General features: G+C 57.9%; 7 protein-coding genes across 7 annotated transcripts; 3 read left to right on the top strand and 4 right to left on the bottom strand.

Moving 5' to 3' along the window:
• Positions 1-1,038: 1,038 nt before the first annotated feature.
• On the top strand, positions 1,039-2,759 carry CcaverHIS019_0300160 (uncharacterized protein; the record flags this gene model as incomplete). The annotated part of the gene is made up of 2 exons (XM_060598416.1): positions 1,039-1,201; positions 1,300-2,759. 2 exons carry the CDS (start codon positions 1,039-1,041, stop codon positions 2,757-2,759), a joined length of 1,623 nt encoding a protein of 540 aa, XP_060455212.1.
• Positions 2,760-3,207: 448 nt separating this feature from the next.
• On the bottom strand, positions 3,208-4,731 carry CcaverHIS019_0300170 (uncharacterized protein; the record flags this gene model as incomplete). Its single annotated transcript, XM_060598417.1, has 4 exons — positions 3,208-4,016; positions 4,049-4,390; positions 4,439-4,508; positions 4,561-4,731. The coding sequence occupies 4 exons, from the start codon at positions 4,729-4,731 to the stop codon at positions 3,208-3,210; spliced, it is 1,392 nt and encodes a 463-aa protein (XP_060455213.1).
• Positions 4,732-6,589: 1,858 nt separating this feature from the next.
• Positions 6,590-7,171, bottom strand: CcaverHIS019_0300180 (uncharacterized protein; the record flags this gene model as incomplete). Its single annotated transcript, XM_060598418.1, has 3 exons — positions 6,590-6,711; positions 6,916-7,047; positions 7,102-7,171. The coding sequence occupies 3 exons, from the start codon at positions 7,169-7,171 to the stop codon at positions 6,590-6,592; spliced, it is 324 nt and encodes a 107-aa protein (XP_060455214.1).
• Positions 7,172-7,516: 345 nt separating this feature from the next.
• Positions 7,517-9,829, top strand: CcaverHIS019_0300190 (uncharacterized protein; the record flags this gene model as incomplete). Its single annotated transcript, XM_060598419.1, has 8 exons — positions 7,517-7,905; positions 7,937-8,022; positions 8,192-8,320; positions 8,438-8,515; positions 8,549-8,655; positions 8,756-9,010; positions 9,045-9,240; positions 9,282-9,829. The coding sequence occupies 8 exons, from the start codon at positions 7,517-7,519 to the stop codon at positions 9,827-9,829; spliced, it is 1,788 nt and encodes a 595-aa protein (XP_060455215.1).
• Positions 9,830-9,994: 165 nt separating this feature from the next.
• Positions 9,995-10,839, top strand: cyp1 (uncharacterized protein; the record flags this gene model as incomplete). The annotated part of the gene is made up of 6 exons (XM_060598420.1): positions 9,995-10,069; positions 10,108-10,161; positions 10,197-10,214; positions 10,371-10,521; positions 10,558-10,580; positions 10,657-10,839. The coding sequence occupies 6 exons, from the start codon at positions 9,995-9,997 to the stop codon at positions 10,837-10,839; spliced, it is 504 nt and encodes a 167-aa protein (XP_060455216.1).
• A 75-nt stretch (positions 10,840-10,914) lies between these two features.
• On the bottom strand, positions 10,915-12,468 carry CcaverHIS019_0300210 (uncharacterized protein; the record flags this gene model as incomplete). The annotated part of the gene is made up of 2 exons (XM_060598421.1): positions 10,915-12,285; positions 12,319-12,468. 2 exons carry the CDS (start codon positions 12,466-12,468, stop codon positions 10,915-10,917), a joined length of 1,521 nt encoding a protein of 506 aa, XP_060455217.1.
• An 822-nt stretch (positions 12,469-13,290) lies between these two features.
• Positions 13,291-15,630, bottom strand: CcaverHIS019_0300220 (uncharacterized protein; the record flags this gene model as incomplete). The annotated part of the gene is made up of 4 exons (XM_060598423.1): positions 13,291-15,311; positions 15,351-15,453; positions 15,489-15,581; positions 15,628-15,630. The coding sequence occupies 4 exons, from the start codon at positions 15,628-15,630 to the stop codon at positions 13,291-13,293; spliced, it is 2,220 nt and encodes a 739-aa protein (XP_060455218.1).
• Between the last annotated feature and the right edge of the window lie 216 nt (positions 15,631-15,846).

Here is a 15,846-nt window from a genome sequence, read left to right on the forward strand (position 1 = left end):
CGAACAGGCGCGGAGGAGCTCACCACAACACCGACTGTAGCGTGGTTGATCGGAGATCGATCGGAGACCGCCACACATTTGCGGTACCCAAGGGAAACACGCCATGCGTCGTGCCGAGGTTACTGCTACGCCTTTCCACCGCCATTGAGCTGTAGAGTCTGGCGTTCACATAGGCATTGGTGCCTGTGGCCGGCATCCGGAGGTGGCATCGGTCAGGTTGCGGGGTCTTTTTGCGTGCTTGAGGTATTTTCCATGGTGATGGGAAGGGTCAGTGTACGGCTGTAGGGCTGTGAGTGAGAGTAGATGCGGGGACTAGTTGAGTAGCTGACCAAGGAAGGCCATGTCGACATGTATTGGATGATGATAAAACGCCATGATAGGGCGAATGGCGAGATGATGACGACAGGGTGAGTGATGTGACTCTGGACCCTAAACTCACCCCTCCAACCACACCTCCTCATTCTTGTCTTCTTGTTTCATACAATGGCTACTCATCACCTCAACCCCTATCTCACCAGCTACAATCAATACTGGTGCGGGTGCGCGCTTATTGACCGCTGCTTCTGACTCGGACTCGCTCACGGGATCAAACTTGGCAGACTGGGCCAACAACTCATGTACCTCGCGCCATCAAGACGCATGGTGGTGACAGCCAGCACGCCTGCCACTATCGTCAATGTCCAATACTAAGGCATGATTAAGTCTTCACGCTCTCTCGATATGACTGGTTGGCCGAACAGGCCGGACTGCTGGCCCCACGGATGGCGAAGAAGGGCTGCTCGACCGTTGGCGATGCACCACGGCGCGGCGCGGATGCTACAGGATGCGTCGGCGATCTTGCGGTCTAGTCTTGGCCGAACTAGGGTGCTGATGCCACTGCCGCGGTATCCTAGTCATTAGCTTCATCGTTGATTGGAACAGCACGGTCTGTCCCTCTCGCCACAGAAGGAAGAGCGATTGCGAGACTCGAGATGGGGACCATCTAAAAGCGCGCCGAGGTCTGGTGACAGACCTGAGCCCCCGTACCATCAAGACACCATGTCGAGCGCTGATATCTCTGTGGAGAAGAGTGTCGAAATCTTGCAGCCGAACCCCCAGGCTGTGGCCGATGCGCTACCGACACATCCAGACAACTCACTGCTCGGGCGCTTCAAGCATTGGATCCGTGACCGCGACTACCATGTGTGGGTCATGTCGCTAGGTGAGTTTGCCGCACTCTTCTTATGCCGAGGCCGGGTTGCCCATAGTGCCCGCAGTCCTCGCGACGCCTGATCCACCGATCCCGCTCACTGACGTCAGGCTTCCTGCTTCTGTTCACGTCGTACCCCATCCAGGGCGTCCAGACGATTCGCTTCCCAGACACGGGCGCGTACATCCTCATCGTTCTGTACTCGGCGTACTTTGTGACGTCGATGTGGGCGACCTTCTTCCTCAGCTGGTGGGGCCTCGAGTGGTGTCTCCCGTGGGGCCCGATCTCGTACGCGACCTGGATCGCGTGCATGTTCAGCGAGAACAACGCCGCCAACCTCGTTGGTGCGGCATTCTTCGGCTGGGGTGCTGGAATCCTCTGGCCTGCAGCAGGACAGCTCATCGCGGCAGTGAGTACACCTGCCAACCGTGCTTCCAACGCCGGCATCTATCAGTGCGCTTTCCACATCGGTGTGTTTGCCGGCGGCCTCATCCTCGGCGCCGTCCAGAAGACGCTCTCCAACTTCAACCACCAATACGCCGTCTTCATCAGCTTGTGCGGAACAAGTGTGATCACGTTCTTCATCCATGCGATCACGTTCCGGCGCCGCTTCCGACAGCCGCAGAAGAAAAAGAACGGCGATACCGAAGGGAGCGAGACTGGGCTCCACCGTGTTCAGGGCGCTGACGGTACCATCGAGTACCGCTCAGTCCAGGGCAAGGACCTCAAGTCGGAGACTGCAGTCGTCCAAGACCTCGCCCTCAGTGGCGGTCGCGAGTACGAGAAGAACAAGCTAAAGGAGTGGAAGGAAAACTTTTGGCGACCACTCCAGATGCTCTTTCACCCTGTGTTCGGCCCTCTCGGCCCAGCTATCTTCGTCACCGGTGGCATGACGCAAGGCTGGTTCAACGCGTCGTTTAATAAGATTGTTGTCAACGTTGGCGGCGACTGGAATGGATGGATCTACGCTATTAGTGAGAGTTGGGCAATCGTTGCCAGTATCGTCTTCGGCCTCTTCTACGACCGCCTCCGCACACGCTACATTGCGGCCCGCTTCCGCTGGGTCATGTACGTCCATGTCGTCGCCTACTACTTCCTGTGCGGCCTCGCGCTCGCGGCGTGGTACATGGCCGAAAGGGGGATCGGCCATGGACCGGGCCAAACCCGTCCCAGCCACTTCAAGGTCGTGCTCAGCTTTGCTGGAGCGTTCTACAATATCCAGCTCCTCGCACTTGAAGTTTCCATTCTCACATACCTTTCCACCTTTCTCACCTACAACGCCGACGTCGCCTTTTCCTCCAAGATTGGCTGCGAAGCTGGCGGATACTTGTTGGTGTTCGGCCTCGTCAACGTACTCAACCCCAAGTGGATGATCGTGCTGCTCTTCTGCGTCGGTCCACCGGCACATCTTGTCTACCTCCTGTGGTGGCAGGCGCCCTTGCGCCCTGTTGCGACCATCATGGGTCAGGGCGACGACGAGGTTGATAGGAATTACCGCAAAGACTCCACGCCAACAGTTGCTGGTGACGAGGAGAGTACTTCCGAGGTAGCAGCACTGCCTTTGCAATGAGCAGAGGCGACAATGCAATGTGTTTTCCATGTACCATGGCTTTGGGCAGCTTGGCCGAGATGTCGACGGCTCGTCTCCGTGGCAAGGGTGAGTCTAAAACCGACCCTTCATGTTCCTCCACGTCCTACGTGACTGGTTATATCCTGTCAATCTCATTCGGCATCAGCTGCTGACGCTATCAGGTAATATGGATGTTTGTCGGAGAGACGGTGAAGCATCTGTTCGTCTATCGACAAAGCCTGTGACAACGCCTTCAGGCTCCACTACTCCCTATGTTTGCATTTACTAGAGCAGAGCAATGACCAACAAGTAGTGTGGTCCTTCCCACACTCTGTCACTTCAGTAGGAGGATACGTATGCCATCGTCGCCCAAGCGAATGTGCTGCGCAAGGTGCTACCGAGGGGCTATTAATGGTAGTCTCCTCCTCTCTCCTTATCCACTCTCCGATCAAGCTCTGTCATTCGCATGAGCGCCCATGTGGTCTGTAGTGTGGGCTGGCGTCTTGACTTGCCGCCGCGGTCTGCCTTGCGACGCACTCCATGTTGGGTTGTATGTTGGAGGCATGTCGACGATTTGGTCCGAGGCGCTCGCAAGCACCTGGGGGACGGGGCCGGCATCTTCCTGGATGCGGTAGGTGGGCTGCACATCGTTGACGTTGACAGTTGGGTCGCCGATAGCGAACACCGCCGTACCAGGAAGAGAACCCGAGAAGCTCGACGGGACCGACTTGTGAGACAGGGGGCCTCTCACGGAGCTCGGCAGAGGAGCCGCCTGGTAGTACCCGACGGCGCTCGATGTCTCTGTCGTGGACCCTGTTGAGCGGACGTACGAGCCGTGGCCCTCGTTGAGCTTTGTCCCCTGGAACTGGAGGTTAGGATTCAAGTCCGTTGGGGACCGGATGACCTGCATGGGCGGACCGTTCGGACCAAAGTACGGGTCCGGCTCCGCAAGGTCGACTGGTGCTTGCGCGTAGGAGACCTTCTTGGCCGCGGTGCGGCGGCGCCACCAGAAACAAGCGAAGATGCTCAAACAAACAATCGCCAGGGCCGCTGCTCCGCCAATCGCGATGCCAGCAATGGTACCCCCGCTCAAACTCGATGACTTGGAGGCCGAAATCGGAGACGGTCTAGAGTGAAGCACACCACACTCGGTCCCGGACACGACGGACATGATATCGGTGCTTCCCCCTTGGTGCTTCTGGTAGTCACGCATTGTGAAGACGACCTGGTTGCCGGCTTCGACATTCAGAGGAAGCGCTTTTGTCAGCGGTATATGCGGGCTGACTCACTCAGCTCGGACGTGTCGGGCGCTCCGGTCGTCTTCCACACATCTCCTCCGGGTACAATGCCAATTAGGACGAGAGGCAAATTCACGGTTATGTTCTGGTTGGCTGCCATTACCGTTGTGAGGCTGAGACTCTTGCATTGGGGAACAATGGCGCCAGGTCCCGAGCCGCCCATGCTGTCCGACCACCGAAACTGGAAAGGCGGGTCCTGGTAAATTGAACACGAGATGCCTGGGTTCTCGTTGACATCGAGGAGCGTGGTCGCAGACGAGAAATCACCATTGGAGTCCTCGATAAAAAACGTGAGTTGAGTGGTCTTTTTGGTGGCCTGGTTGAACCTCGGGACTGTCGTCAGCTTTGAGAGGGACACAGGGACCAAGGGGCATGACTTACAAACACAGTTCCAACTTGCCGTACCGCTACTCTGATCAAGTCGAAGGGTCTGAGAGGGAAGAAATGCAGCCTAGTGTTAGCTGCGCAGTCGAGGCCAGTTCGGTTGAAACTGCAGTACCCACAACAGCATTGAACGTGTATGGTGGAGTACCGCCCCCATACTGGAACTCGATGTCGACGCATTGTGAGATTCGGGAGGTAGTGAGCTTAAGTGTGGGTTTGGCTGCGACCAAAGAGATGACAACGACGAGGAAGTAGGTCAAGGTGAGACCCCACCCATTGAGAGACGACATTATGTCGATGTTGATCAAAGGTGAGGAAGGTGAGGAAGGTGAAAGGGAGTTGGTAAACTGAGAAATAAGGCGGTGTTGCGAGGCTGAAGGATGGGAAGAGAAGGTCAGCGTATGACAGAGAGAATAGAGGGTGTTTGGCAACACAGTCTTTTGCCACCGCTATGGCCGCTGGCATGAGCATGGGTTGTGTGGGTTGCAAGGTACGGGGGGGGGGGGGGGGGGGGGGGGGGGGAGGGGAGGTTGCATGGGCTGTCCGCACGCGCCGGCTTGAAAGGTAACGTTGTCCTGGGGCGCGGGAGCCAGATGCGTCTGTTCGCTTCAAGCTGATTGAGCAGAGTAGAATAAGGCAATGAAACTGTATAGAAGTGTAGACGAGAGAGACTTGGTTAGTCGGTTGCGGTTCAAAGCTGGGTCTACCGTATTCTCTGATACCTCAGGGTGTCTGGGGGTAGGTCGGAAGGGATGAACACTGCTTTTATTTGATTCTTTTGCTCCAACACCATACAAATACTAAACCCATAAGCTTATAAACATTATGGATTTACAGTTTGTTTCATTGGGATATCCCCGTGCCCAAATGACCCTGAACATGTCCGTGATTTCCGGATGGTTACTCGCGACTCGCAAAAGGCCCCAACAGGGTCAGTAGAATGCATCCCCAGCCTGTCCGAGCACCCCGACACCTGGTTCTCATACTATGATACTGTTAGCCGACAGTAATCACATCAACTGTGCCCACCTGTTCAGTCAGCCGTAAAGACGGCACAGTCCCATAGCCGCACTGCCACTAGTCATGCCGCTTCCGCTTCCAAGCATTCCCTGGTGGCGGTGGCCCAGAATTGCTACTGGGACTAAAGGAGAATTAAGGGGAATAAGTTGTCTAAGCTACTCTCGCCGTTGTGGCTACACGTGACAGAACACCACACTGCCCATTCTCATTCTCCAGAAAGGGGCTCCTTGTTCATTTCCCCAATCCAGTAACAACTGCTGTTGCTCTGAGCCAAGCTAAAAATCCTGAACCAGATCATGATGCTCAAGTTGCGGCTGGCGCAAAAAAGCTCATGGTCATCCTGGTGGGTGCGTTTAGTGGTACGCACGGGACCAAGCTTGACAAGATCTGCGTCGGGGTACCCAGGCCCTTCTAAGAGGGACCTGCGTTGAGGCAGGTACTAGCGGCTTGAGAAGCAGTCCGGCGTTTGGTCAAGTCAGGGAGGTACTGTACAGACGCAAGTACTGTGCAGACGCAAGTACTGTGCAGACTGCACAGGCCGTGTTGTGGTGGAGGCAGCCACAAATAGTTCAATGTGGACAGAACCGTGTATGAAGGCCTTGCAGCCTGGAGCATAGGTCACGGGATGCTTCTATTGCCCAGCAACGCTGTACACACTGTGAGCCCACAGTGTACGCACCGCCCTATCCAGACGGCAACAAACGTATGCCCAACGAGGTACCCAACGGATAAGAACATATCACCAACTCGGCCCACCCTTGTCAGGCCACTTAGGGGGTTAGAGCAAGGTCAACTGCGTCAGTGCAAACCGTCGAGCATGTAGGGCCGACTGTGTGAGTCTGAAGGCTTCAGTGACGGCTGCAGGGTGCTGGTGGATCCATGTTTAAACATCCTGGGGCGATCGACGACAGGCTGTATCACCGGGCCGTAGATATAGTCAAATGTCAGGCGTTCCCGGCGTCCATCGAGTTACACCCCGCCTCTCAAGGTCTGTCCGTCTGAGAAGTGAGAACCGACACAGCCCTCTCCTCAAATATTCGTTCGGCCTGATGACAATCATCTAGAGGATGAGATCGTCAGTATGTCTTTAGTTGCCCGCTATGTACAACCCTGCATCTCGTCTACCGTCTACAGCTTGCTCTTGGCGTCGACAGCAGTGAAGCGCTCGATCGTAATACCCTTGCTGCCACCCTCGAAGAGAGTCTTACCAGCACGCCCAAGAGCGCGGTAAACGTCCGTCTTTGTGTGTGCTGACATCAGTAAGCGAGACAAAAGCAGAAATGAAATGAGGCGTGACGACGATGTGTGAGCCACCCGGAATCTTGGCTCGCATCCGAGCCTCAGCAGGAATTATCAGCACGGCTAGAACCGAGGGCATCAAGTTGGGCATTTCCAGACCGATGACGCAAAACTCCGCAAACTGCGCGCCCCCACCGCCACATAGACACACTCACCAGCAACAGCCTCTGGACCGGCGTACTGCTCAAACACCTTGAACTTGAGCGGGTCCTGCATGTCGCGCACAGGTGTGTACTGGAGTGTTCCAGGCTCGTGCTTCTCGGCGTGCTCGCGGCAGGCTGCGAAGACTACGGATGTTAGCAAGATCTCTCAAGGATGAGCCGCGGCCGCCTTGGACTCACGGACTGCGAGCTCGTCGGCGGCCTGGGCTGAGGCAGCGCGCATGCTGGCAATGACGTAGAAGGGGGCCATCGTGGTGAGGGGAGTGTAGTAGGGTCGAGGAAAGAGGAAGAGCGATGGAGTTTGATATTGTGGCCTACATGGCTTGATTTTATGAAGGACCTTTCGGTTAGGTCTTTGGAGGTAACCGGGTAACCGAGTCTAGCCGCGTAGCCGTCGGTCATGACCGTTGCTTAGGGGAGCATCTTCGGAGGAGCCTTGGAGGTCGCCTGTTCGATTCAGAGCAACGGCAGCTTTCCAAGTAAAGCCTAGTTTGGTTCCGCTCTATGACTCACCACGCGACTTGAACAAGAGCAGGCGCGTCCTAGACCCCTGATTTTCACATTACTCTCAAGCTCTCAAACCAACTTGGTCGTCATGCGTCCACGCCGCGCCGCCGCCGCGGCTGCACGCATGTTACGCGTTCCGTCCTCCTCGCCGTCCGTCATTGCCATCTCCGACTCTGAGAGCGACGCCTTCGTTCCACCAGATGTTGTGGACAATGAGGATGTCGACTTTGATGGGCAGGCCGCCTCGGCCTCTTCCTCGCTTGTTCCATCAGACTCGGGTTCGGATCCAGGATCAGGTCAAAGGGGGAGGAAACGTAAGCGCGCCGGTCCTCGTCCAAGGCAGGCGGCGGGAAGGGCGAACAGCCGAACGAATGACGACATCGAAGACTGCGTCAGGCCGCACGGTTCGGAGTACCATTCTGTCAACGCCGTAGCTGAGAAACAGCAAAAGCTGCTGGATTGGTTTGAGGATGTTCGGTGAGCTCCGTTGCGGGTGAGCTGACGTTAGCGACGCGCGGGGGATGCCGTGGCGAAAACGGTACGATGCGGCGGCCACAGCCGAGGAGAAGGGACAGCGGGCGTACGAGATATGGGGTTGGTCATTCGCTGTTTGTTGAACTCGTGCTGACGCTCCGTCTGCCATCACTCTACCCACGCTTCACATTCCACCGCCATCTGCTCTATCTTATCCCCTCGCGACTCTTCTCTATCCACTCGTCACCCCGGTCTCTTCACACGCGATGCCCTTGGTTCTCGCTCACAGTCTCCGAGGTCATGCTGCAGCAAACCCAGGTCGCCACCGTCATCGACTACTGGAACCGCTGGATGGCCAGATGGCCGACGATTGCTGACCTCGCCAAGGCCGACTTGGAGGAAGTGAATGCTGTCTGGCGTGAGTCTGCGGATCCACTTCGGTTTCCCTATCTCCTGTTGATCTCGATGCACCTACAGTCTGGTCCCCTACTCAACCCCACCACCAACTCACAATTGAAACGTAGGCTGACACCAGGCGGACTAGGGTACTACCGCCGTGCCAAGTCGTTGCTCGCTGGTGCGGCTGTGATCACAGGAAGCGAAGAGTACAACCGTGAGGTTGCCTGACCTGGCCGACTAACATCAGAACGCCTCCCGTCCGATCCGTCTGTCCTCGAAAAGAATGTGCCAGGTGTCGGACGATATACAGCTGGCGCGATTTGCTCAATGGCGTATGGGGTGCGGACGCCGATTGTGAGTCCTCGTTCCACCCTCCTGGCCTGTGTGTGTTGCTGGCTCATCCTTCCGGTTACCTGCTTACAGAACAATTGTCACCAGCATTAGCTGATCCAAGGTCGACGGAAACATCCATCGTGTTCTGACCCGCCTACTCGGCGTGTACGCCACCCAGACAGCCCCAGCCACCATCCGCTTCCTGTGGGATGCGGCAGAGGCGTTGGTTGACGCGCTCCCGCGTAGACTGTCCCTTGGTATCGCTGGCGACTGGAACCAAGCGCTCATGGAACTTGGTGCGACGGTTTGCCGGCCAGTACCTGTGTGTGGCGAATGCCCGTTGCGCGAAGTGTGCAACGCCCACGCTGAGGCTGACGTGAGCTTTGTAACCTTACCGCAGCTAACACCAGATGGCAAAGCCGCCACCACCGCCCACAGGCGTCGACTGCACCCTTTGCGAGCCTGTGCCTGGCGAGATGGCCGTGACAGTATTCCCGATGAAGAAGATGAAAAAGGAGAGCCGTGTCGAGCACGAGGCGGTCGTCATCACAGAGTGGCAAAGCGAGGGTGTGACGAGGTGGCTTTTCCTCAAACGCCCAGAAAAAGGTTGGTCGCTGCTGGAAAACCCAGTGTCAAGCTGATTCCAGGGCTCCTCGCAGGTCTCTTTGAGCCGCCCACCACGGTGGTTCCCGCAACGGGCGCGGTGGAACAACTCGCTGCCGGCTTGACCTTCGTGACAGACCTGGTAGGCGATATTGAGGACGCATTCGAAGAACATGTGGTCATCGGACCTATAACCCACATCTTCAGCCACATCAACATGACGTACCACGTGCAACGTCTTGTGCTGCGTGGCGAACGCCCAGAACCGAAGAATGGCCAGTGGCTCTCATTAGAAGAGGTCTCGGACGCGAATGTCGGCACAGGCGTCAAGAAGTGCTGGGCTAGTGTGTATGGAGTCTGGGGAGAGGGTGAGGTGGGGACAGTGAAGCTACCTAAACCGAAGAAGGAACTATCGGCCAAGAGGGTGAGAAAGGAGCCGGTTGTCAAGAAGGTCAAGAAGGACCCTGCGAGGAGGTTAACAGAGGAAGGAGCCCGCGTTTTCAAGAAGGTGTGCATGCCGGTGATGCCCAAGAGAGGCGCCTCGGCCAAGGAGGTCAAGGCGGAGGTTGAGGTAGTCGGGTTAGACGACTGAGTATGCAAACGGTTGGTGATCCCACCTCGTTCATCCCTGAGAACTGGCAAGTATTCGTCCCCTTGTCATCTCCTCCACCAAATTGCTCCCGTTACAATTGCCACCAAGCGCGTCGATCAAAAACAACTCGTCAACTCAAACGTCTCAACGACCAACACGACCGCAATGGCAGAATACGTCACCATCGACACGTCTGTCGGCTCATTCACAGTCGAGCTGTACACTAAGCATGCTCCAAAGGTACGTCAGCCCAATTTCTCCCGCGGAGCTGACAGCAGACGTGCAACAACTTCCTCAAACTCACAGAGCGGGGTTACTACAACGGCGTTATTGTGAGCTCGCAAGCATGCGCTGAGGCTAACCACAGTTTCATCGTATTATCCCGGTACGTGTGTGCAACTGTGACTTGGCTGCGCGGCGTCATATTCTCGCGTTCGAGGCCCAACGCCTCCACCCAGCGTTACTCCCCTATCTCACCTCACGTCCACGACTTGCCGCGGCTTCTCCGACTGCAACCTCTCTGAACATACACTAATGACAGGGCTTCATGATCCAAGGAGGTGATCCCACCGGCACTGGGCGTGGTGGAACGAGCGTCTACGGCGAGAAGTTTGCGGATGAGCTCTCCCCAGAGCTGCGGTTTGTTGGCGCGGGGATCCTGGCAATGGCGAACGCAGGGCCGAACACGAATGGTGAGCTGGAGTGCGGGCCTCTTGAGCTGACATCAGGCTCGCAGTTCTTTGTTACTTGCGTGAGTTGTCCTACGTTGATGAGGGGAAGCGCCGAGTGGCACACCACAAGATCCAGATGGACAGCACTTACCCCAGGCTCCTACTCCCTTCCTCGATGGCAAGCACACCATCTTCGGCCGTGTGTCCTCTGGCATGGACACCATCAAGCGACTAGAGGCTGTACGGACCGACAAGAGTGATCGGCCTGTCGAGGAGATCAAGATCCACAAGGCGCGACTGGGTGACGCAGGGCAGGCGAACGCTATCACGATGGGCTAGAGTGGCTTGGTGAGGACGGCAGTTGACTAATAGACAAAAAGTAGATGCATTATCGCATACAAACACAAACAGGTATTAAAAGCCAAGAACATCGTTAGCGGCGCGGCGCACGGCCTGCTCGCCGGCGCGCATGTCGGGTGTCACGGGGAAGGCCTCGAAGCCCAAGGCTCGGCGCGCGTCGACGCCTTCAATGTCCGCCGGTGTGCCGGTGCCCGAGAAGGTGCTCTCGCCCTCACCTCCGGGGAAGTCGGGCGGCGGGCAACGTGCCTCAAAGCATGCCCTCTGGTCGCGGATGTACTCGGCGTTCAGGCGAGTGAGTGGTACAGAGGGGATGTACATGACGGCGCTAGGCCCTGCGCCGCGGTGAACGCTCTCAACGGCGTGGATGACGTCTGCATGCCACCATGCCTGGTCGCCCGGCTGTACGCGGGGAATGGAGACCATGGTCCGGTCGAGTTCGAGGTGGGGGTGAGACGCGTCGTTGAACTCTTGGCTGCGGCCAAGAGGAGCCTGCGGGAAGACCGTGGAGTCAATATCGAGCTCCCAGTTCTCTGGCGCGAGGTAGTGTTCCCGCGAGACGGCAGCGCGCGGAGCCTTCTCACGGAAGAATGGCCGGAGGAGAGTGTACGCGGTCATCTCGCGGATGAGGGGGTAGACGCGAAGCGTTCCCTCGCCGGGACCAGTGTCGGAGAGGGATGTCCAGCCTTGGAACGCGCGGAAGACGCCACACGCTCCCGCGCCGTCATAGAGGTTCTGGTTGGCGCGCGCCCGAGCCTCGAGCTCGTACGCGTCATAATTCTCCCATCGTCCCTCAAGGATGCGCGCGTAGACGGCGCGGTAGGCCGGGTCCTCCCACCTCTCGACCGAGCCACCATCCATGTGTGGTCCGAGGGCAAACTTGGAGTCACCGGGGTGCCGAACCCGTAAGCGGTCGGCGTATGAAATTGGCGTAAGGGATACCTGGGCAGACTGGGGAAGGGAGAAGAGGGAAAGAAGGGCTCGCTGCGCAGCCAGACTCCTCTGGTGACCGCGTGCCGCAAGCTGCGGCTTGGACCAGTAGATCTCGAACACTTGCTTGTCGTCGGCCGGGAAGCCGCGGACCTGGGGGTTGGCCGCGACGTACGCCTCCACTTGCTGGAGCCAAGCCTCGGCTTCAGTCCGAGGGACAACACCTTGCACAACAGCCGTACCCGAGCGCTTAATGGCTGCGACGGTGGCCGGGTCACGGGCGAGGAGCGACTCGTAAGAGACAGTTGGTACGGCGTTAGTGCCGAGGCGCTCAATCTCGGCCGCGGCGACAACGAGGCGCGAGGTGAGGCTGCGGAAAGACGAGACGAGGCGGGCACGGTTAGCCTCGTCCCCTGCAATTAGGCGCTTCAAGTCGGCGAAGCGAGCCGGGAGGGGTTGCTCGGCCTCTCCAGAGAGTGAAGCGAAGACGGAGCCGATCTAGCGTTAGTGGATTCGATTACGACGACTCACGTCGCCCTCTGCACGCTGTTTGCGCATCATGGGCGGCTGGGGCGCCACCATCTCGCGCTGAATCTCGGTGGCGAGGCCACGAGCGCTCGAGGCCATCCCCCGACGGATCGGGAGGTGCGCAAGGGTAGCAAGCTTGACTGTCCTGGACATGGCAGTTGTGGTGGTGAGTGGGCACTATCAACAGTCTTGCGAGGATATTATATCATCTTCATTGCCCCACTTTATGTGTCCAACGTCGCCTCACAAAGGCATATGCATCACAGCAGAGAAGAATAGTTTAGCAGATCAGCAGAAGTCCGAGTTGATGTACGGTGACAGACGGGCCGGCGGTAATGGGCTGTTTTGCAGTTCTGCCGGACCAGCCGCTGTATCCCTGGAACGACTGATGCTGGAGCTGTGATCGGTGGGCCGTAGTCAAGCAAGACAAGCAAGACAATGGGACCAGATGCAAACGAGTCCGGCGTGGAGTGGGCAAAGTGTGGAAAAGGCACCAGGAACCCTCCCCGTAGCTCCGCAGAGGAGTTGAGCAGCACTCACTACCGTACTGTCGCTAAGAAGTGGATGTGACGTACAGAAGCAGGACTGCTCTACTAATTCTGCAGTTTATCAATGTCGCCCTTGGCCGAGCTGGGCGGTGGACGCAAGGCAAGTGGACTGCAGCCTTCTGGAGTTCAGCAGCGCCCAACGTCTGGCTTTTCCGAGCATTCTCCGACAACGTCGCACCATCTGGGCCTACATCTGCAGAACTAGTAAACAAGTAATCACGAAGCGCGTAGGTGGTGACATTGTACTACTGTATACAGGATGAGTCTATGGTATCTGTGCAAACAGATCATGAGTGCAGATCGCACGTTCAGCAGTAGCGCACAGTCATCATCGCCAGATGTGCATCTCTGACATTCCGGCTTGCCATCGGCGACCGGTACCAGCTTGAAGCTCGCGTGGCTCGCTTCGCTCATCGCAGCTCGAGTCTTAGTCGTATCCTCGCCCACTGCGCTTCTTTCCCTCCTTGACCTTGAAGTGCTTCTTGCCGTTATTGCGGACGCGAACCGGCCCTTCGTCGATAAGCGGCATGCCGTCTGGTCCGAGGCGGCGCTGGTGCGGCGAGATCATCGACTTGGTGTGGGAGAGCCCACCCTCACTCGCATCCGCCGCACCCTGCAAGCGGCCCTTGACGACGGGGCGCGGGGCAGGCCCACCCTCCGTAAAGAAGTAGTTGTCGAACGCAGTCGCGCGCACCTTGCCGCTGCGCATAGGCGCTGTGGCTGCGGACTGACGCACGCTCTTGTTGGTCAACGCACGCTCGCGGTCCTTCGACTCCTCCTCTGTTGCCTTGGAGGCGGCGACGGACGCCCCCGAAGGTGCGACGTATGTGTCGGCGTCGCGGCGGACGTGCGTCTCGGGCTGCATCTTTCGGCCAGCGGCATACTGCGCCGCGAGCGCCTCGAGGGTACGCTCATGGGACGTGGACATGAACTCATCAGAGTCGATACCTGGAGGCGGGCGCGCGTAGAGGAGCTTGGCGTTGACATAGTCCTTGAGGATGTAGCGGGCGGCGCGAGAGGTGTCAGGCATACCAAACGATGAGCGGGTCAAGCCACGCGCGATCGCATACGCGCTCAGGAAGTCTTCCCACCCGACCTTGCCAGTACCGCCGTCCTCGATCTCCTTAACGTCGATGCGGATACCATACGTCCCCTCGAGGATAGCACGCGGGATGCGGCGGCACAAGAGGTCTACCGGCGCCGAGTACTCGCGCATCTGGTCGATGGGAAGGACACCGTCGCAGACCAGGTCGGCCTGCGTGTTCGCAAACTGAGGAAACACGAGACCGGGGCAGTCGCAAAGCGTAATGTTCTCCGTGAGGACGAGCGTCTGGAAGTGCTTCGTCTTGCCTGGCGTGGCGGAGACGGAAACCTTCTTCGCTCCGATGAGCGCGTTAATTGTCGAGGACTTGCCGACGTTGGGGTAGCCGACGAGGCCGATCATGAGCTTGGTCGGGTTGGGGTCACGCTCCGTTGCAAAGTCGGACAGAGGCGGGGCCGAGGTGATGAACAGGTGCTCGAGCTCGGCGACACTGAGCACGCGCGTGCGGTCGGATTCCGGTTGTGCTGGCTCGTTGTGCTCAGGGGGTGCCATGGTCTCCTCAATCCTGGCCCGCTCCAGTGCCTCGGCGATGTCGTCGGCAATCTCCTCGTCCTCCTGGGTGGCTCTCTGCTTGCCCTTGTTCTTGGGAACGAGTTCCTCCTCGCTCTCAGTCTCAAAGTCTTCCGAGTCCTCCTCTTCGTCCTCCTCCACGTCCTCCTCTTCGTCCTCCTCCACGTCCTCCTCCACATCCTCCTCGTCGTCCTCATCGGCGTCCGCGTCATCCTCTGAGTCCTGCATTTCCGCCTCGCGACGTTCCTTCTCGTCGAGCTCCTCCTGCGCAGTCGCCGCAGCAACAGCGGAGAAGAACACGTATTTGATCCCGGCCTTCTCAAAGTAGTCCGCCCACATGCAGCGCTGCTCATACGTGAGCAGGTCCGACTTGTTGATGAGCAGCAAGTTCCGCCTCTTGCCCTTGCCGGGAACAGTGACCTCGTCACCCATCTCGTCGCTTCCCACGTCAAGGACGTACTCGTCGAGGTCGGCGCTACGGAAGCCGAGGGGGTTGCGCGCGTCGACAATCTGCACGACGAGGTGCGATCGCTCGATGACACGCCACAGCTGACGCCACAGCTGGATGTTGCGCTCAAAAGGGGTGAGGAGTAGCGAGTTTTCCTCAGCTAGGCGCGCGAGGTGCCGGCGCCAGTCAAGGAACGACTCGCGCTCCTGCTTCTCGAGCTCTAGGCGGGTCATCGCGCGCGTCCAGGCGGGTCGCCGAGGGACGTGCAGGTCCTTCCGCGCCTCCTCCTGCTTCTTCTCAACTCGCTTCTCCTCAGCCGCTGAGAGGAGGAATGGGTTGACCGGCATCACGCCGCCGACCTGCTGAATGATGCGAATCTTGGAGCGTTCTAGTGTCAGATTGCTGCGGATGTCAAATCGCCACTCACCGGTTGTAAAGTCCTGGTCTGCAAGAGCCGCGTTGGCCAGGAACTGGTCAAGGTCACGCTCATGCGTAACCGAAGCAAGCGGGTTGTTGTCGTCGAGCGTGTACTGCGGTCAACAACAGGGCCATTCTGACAACTCACGAGCTGCGACTCTCTTGGCGCATGAGCCTCCTTGGCCTTGCGGTTAATGAGAGCCTTGCCGAGGCCGGCCTTCGAAGGCTTGGTACGCGGAGGCTACTGTTAGCTTACAACTGGCCCATTCTGAGGTAGACAAGCTCACCATTGTGGTATGCGTCCGAGTGGGTATGTTGAGTAATGATGACAGAGAAACTCCCAAGATTTTGGATTCACTGCGGGGTGGAGGAAGTCACGTGGGTCCATTAGCACTTGATTTGGCCGCCCATTAGGAACTGGATACATCCGCTAATTAACTCTGGATTAGGGCTGTTTTTCCAGACGGAGATGGTCGGAGCGCGATGAAGACAGAAACTGGTGACTA

Source organism: Cutaneotrichosporon cavernicola (genome assembly GCF_030864355.1).
Source record: "Cutaneotrichosporon cavernicola HIS019 DNA, chromosome: 3".
NCBI classification, from domain to species: Eukaryota; Fungi; Basidiomycota; class Tremellomycetes; order Trichosporonales; family Trichosporonaceae; genus Cutaneotrichosporon; species Cutaneotrichosporon cavernicola.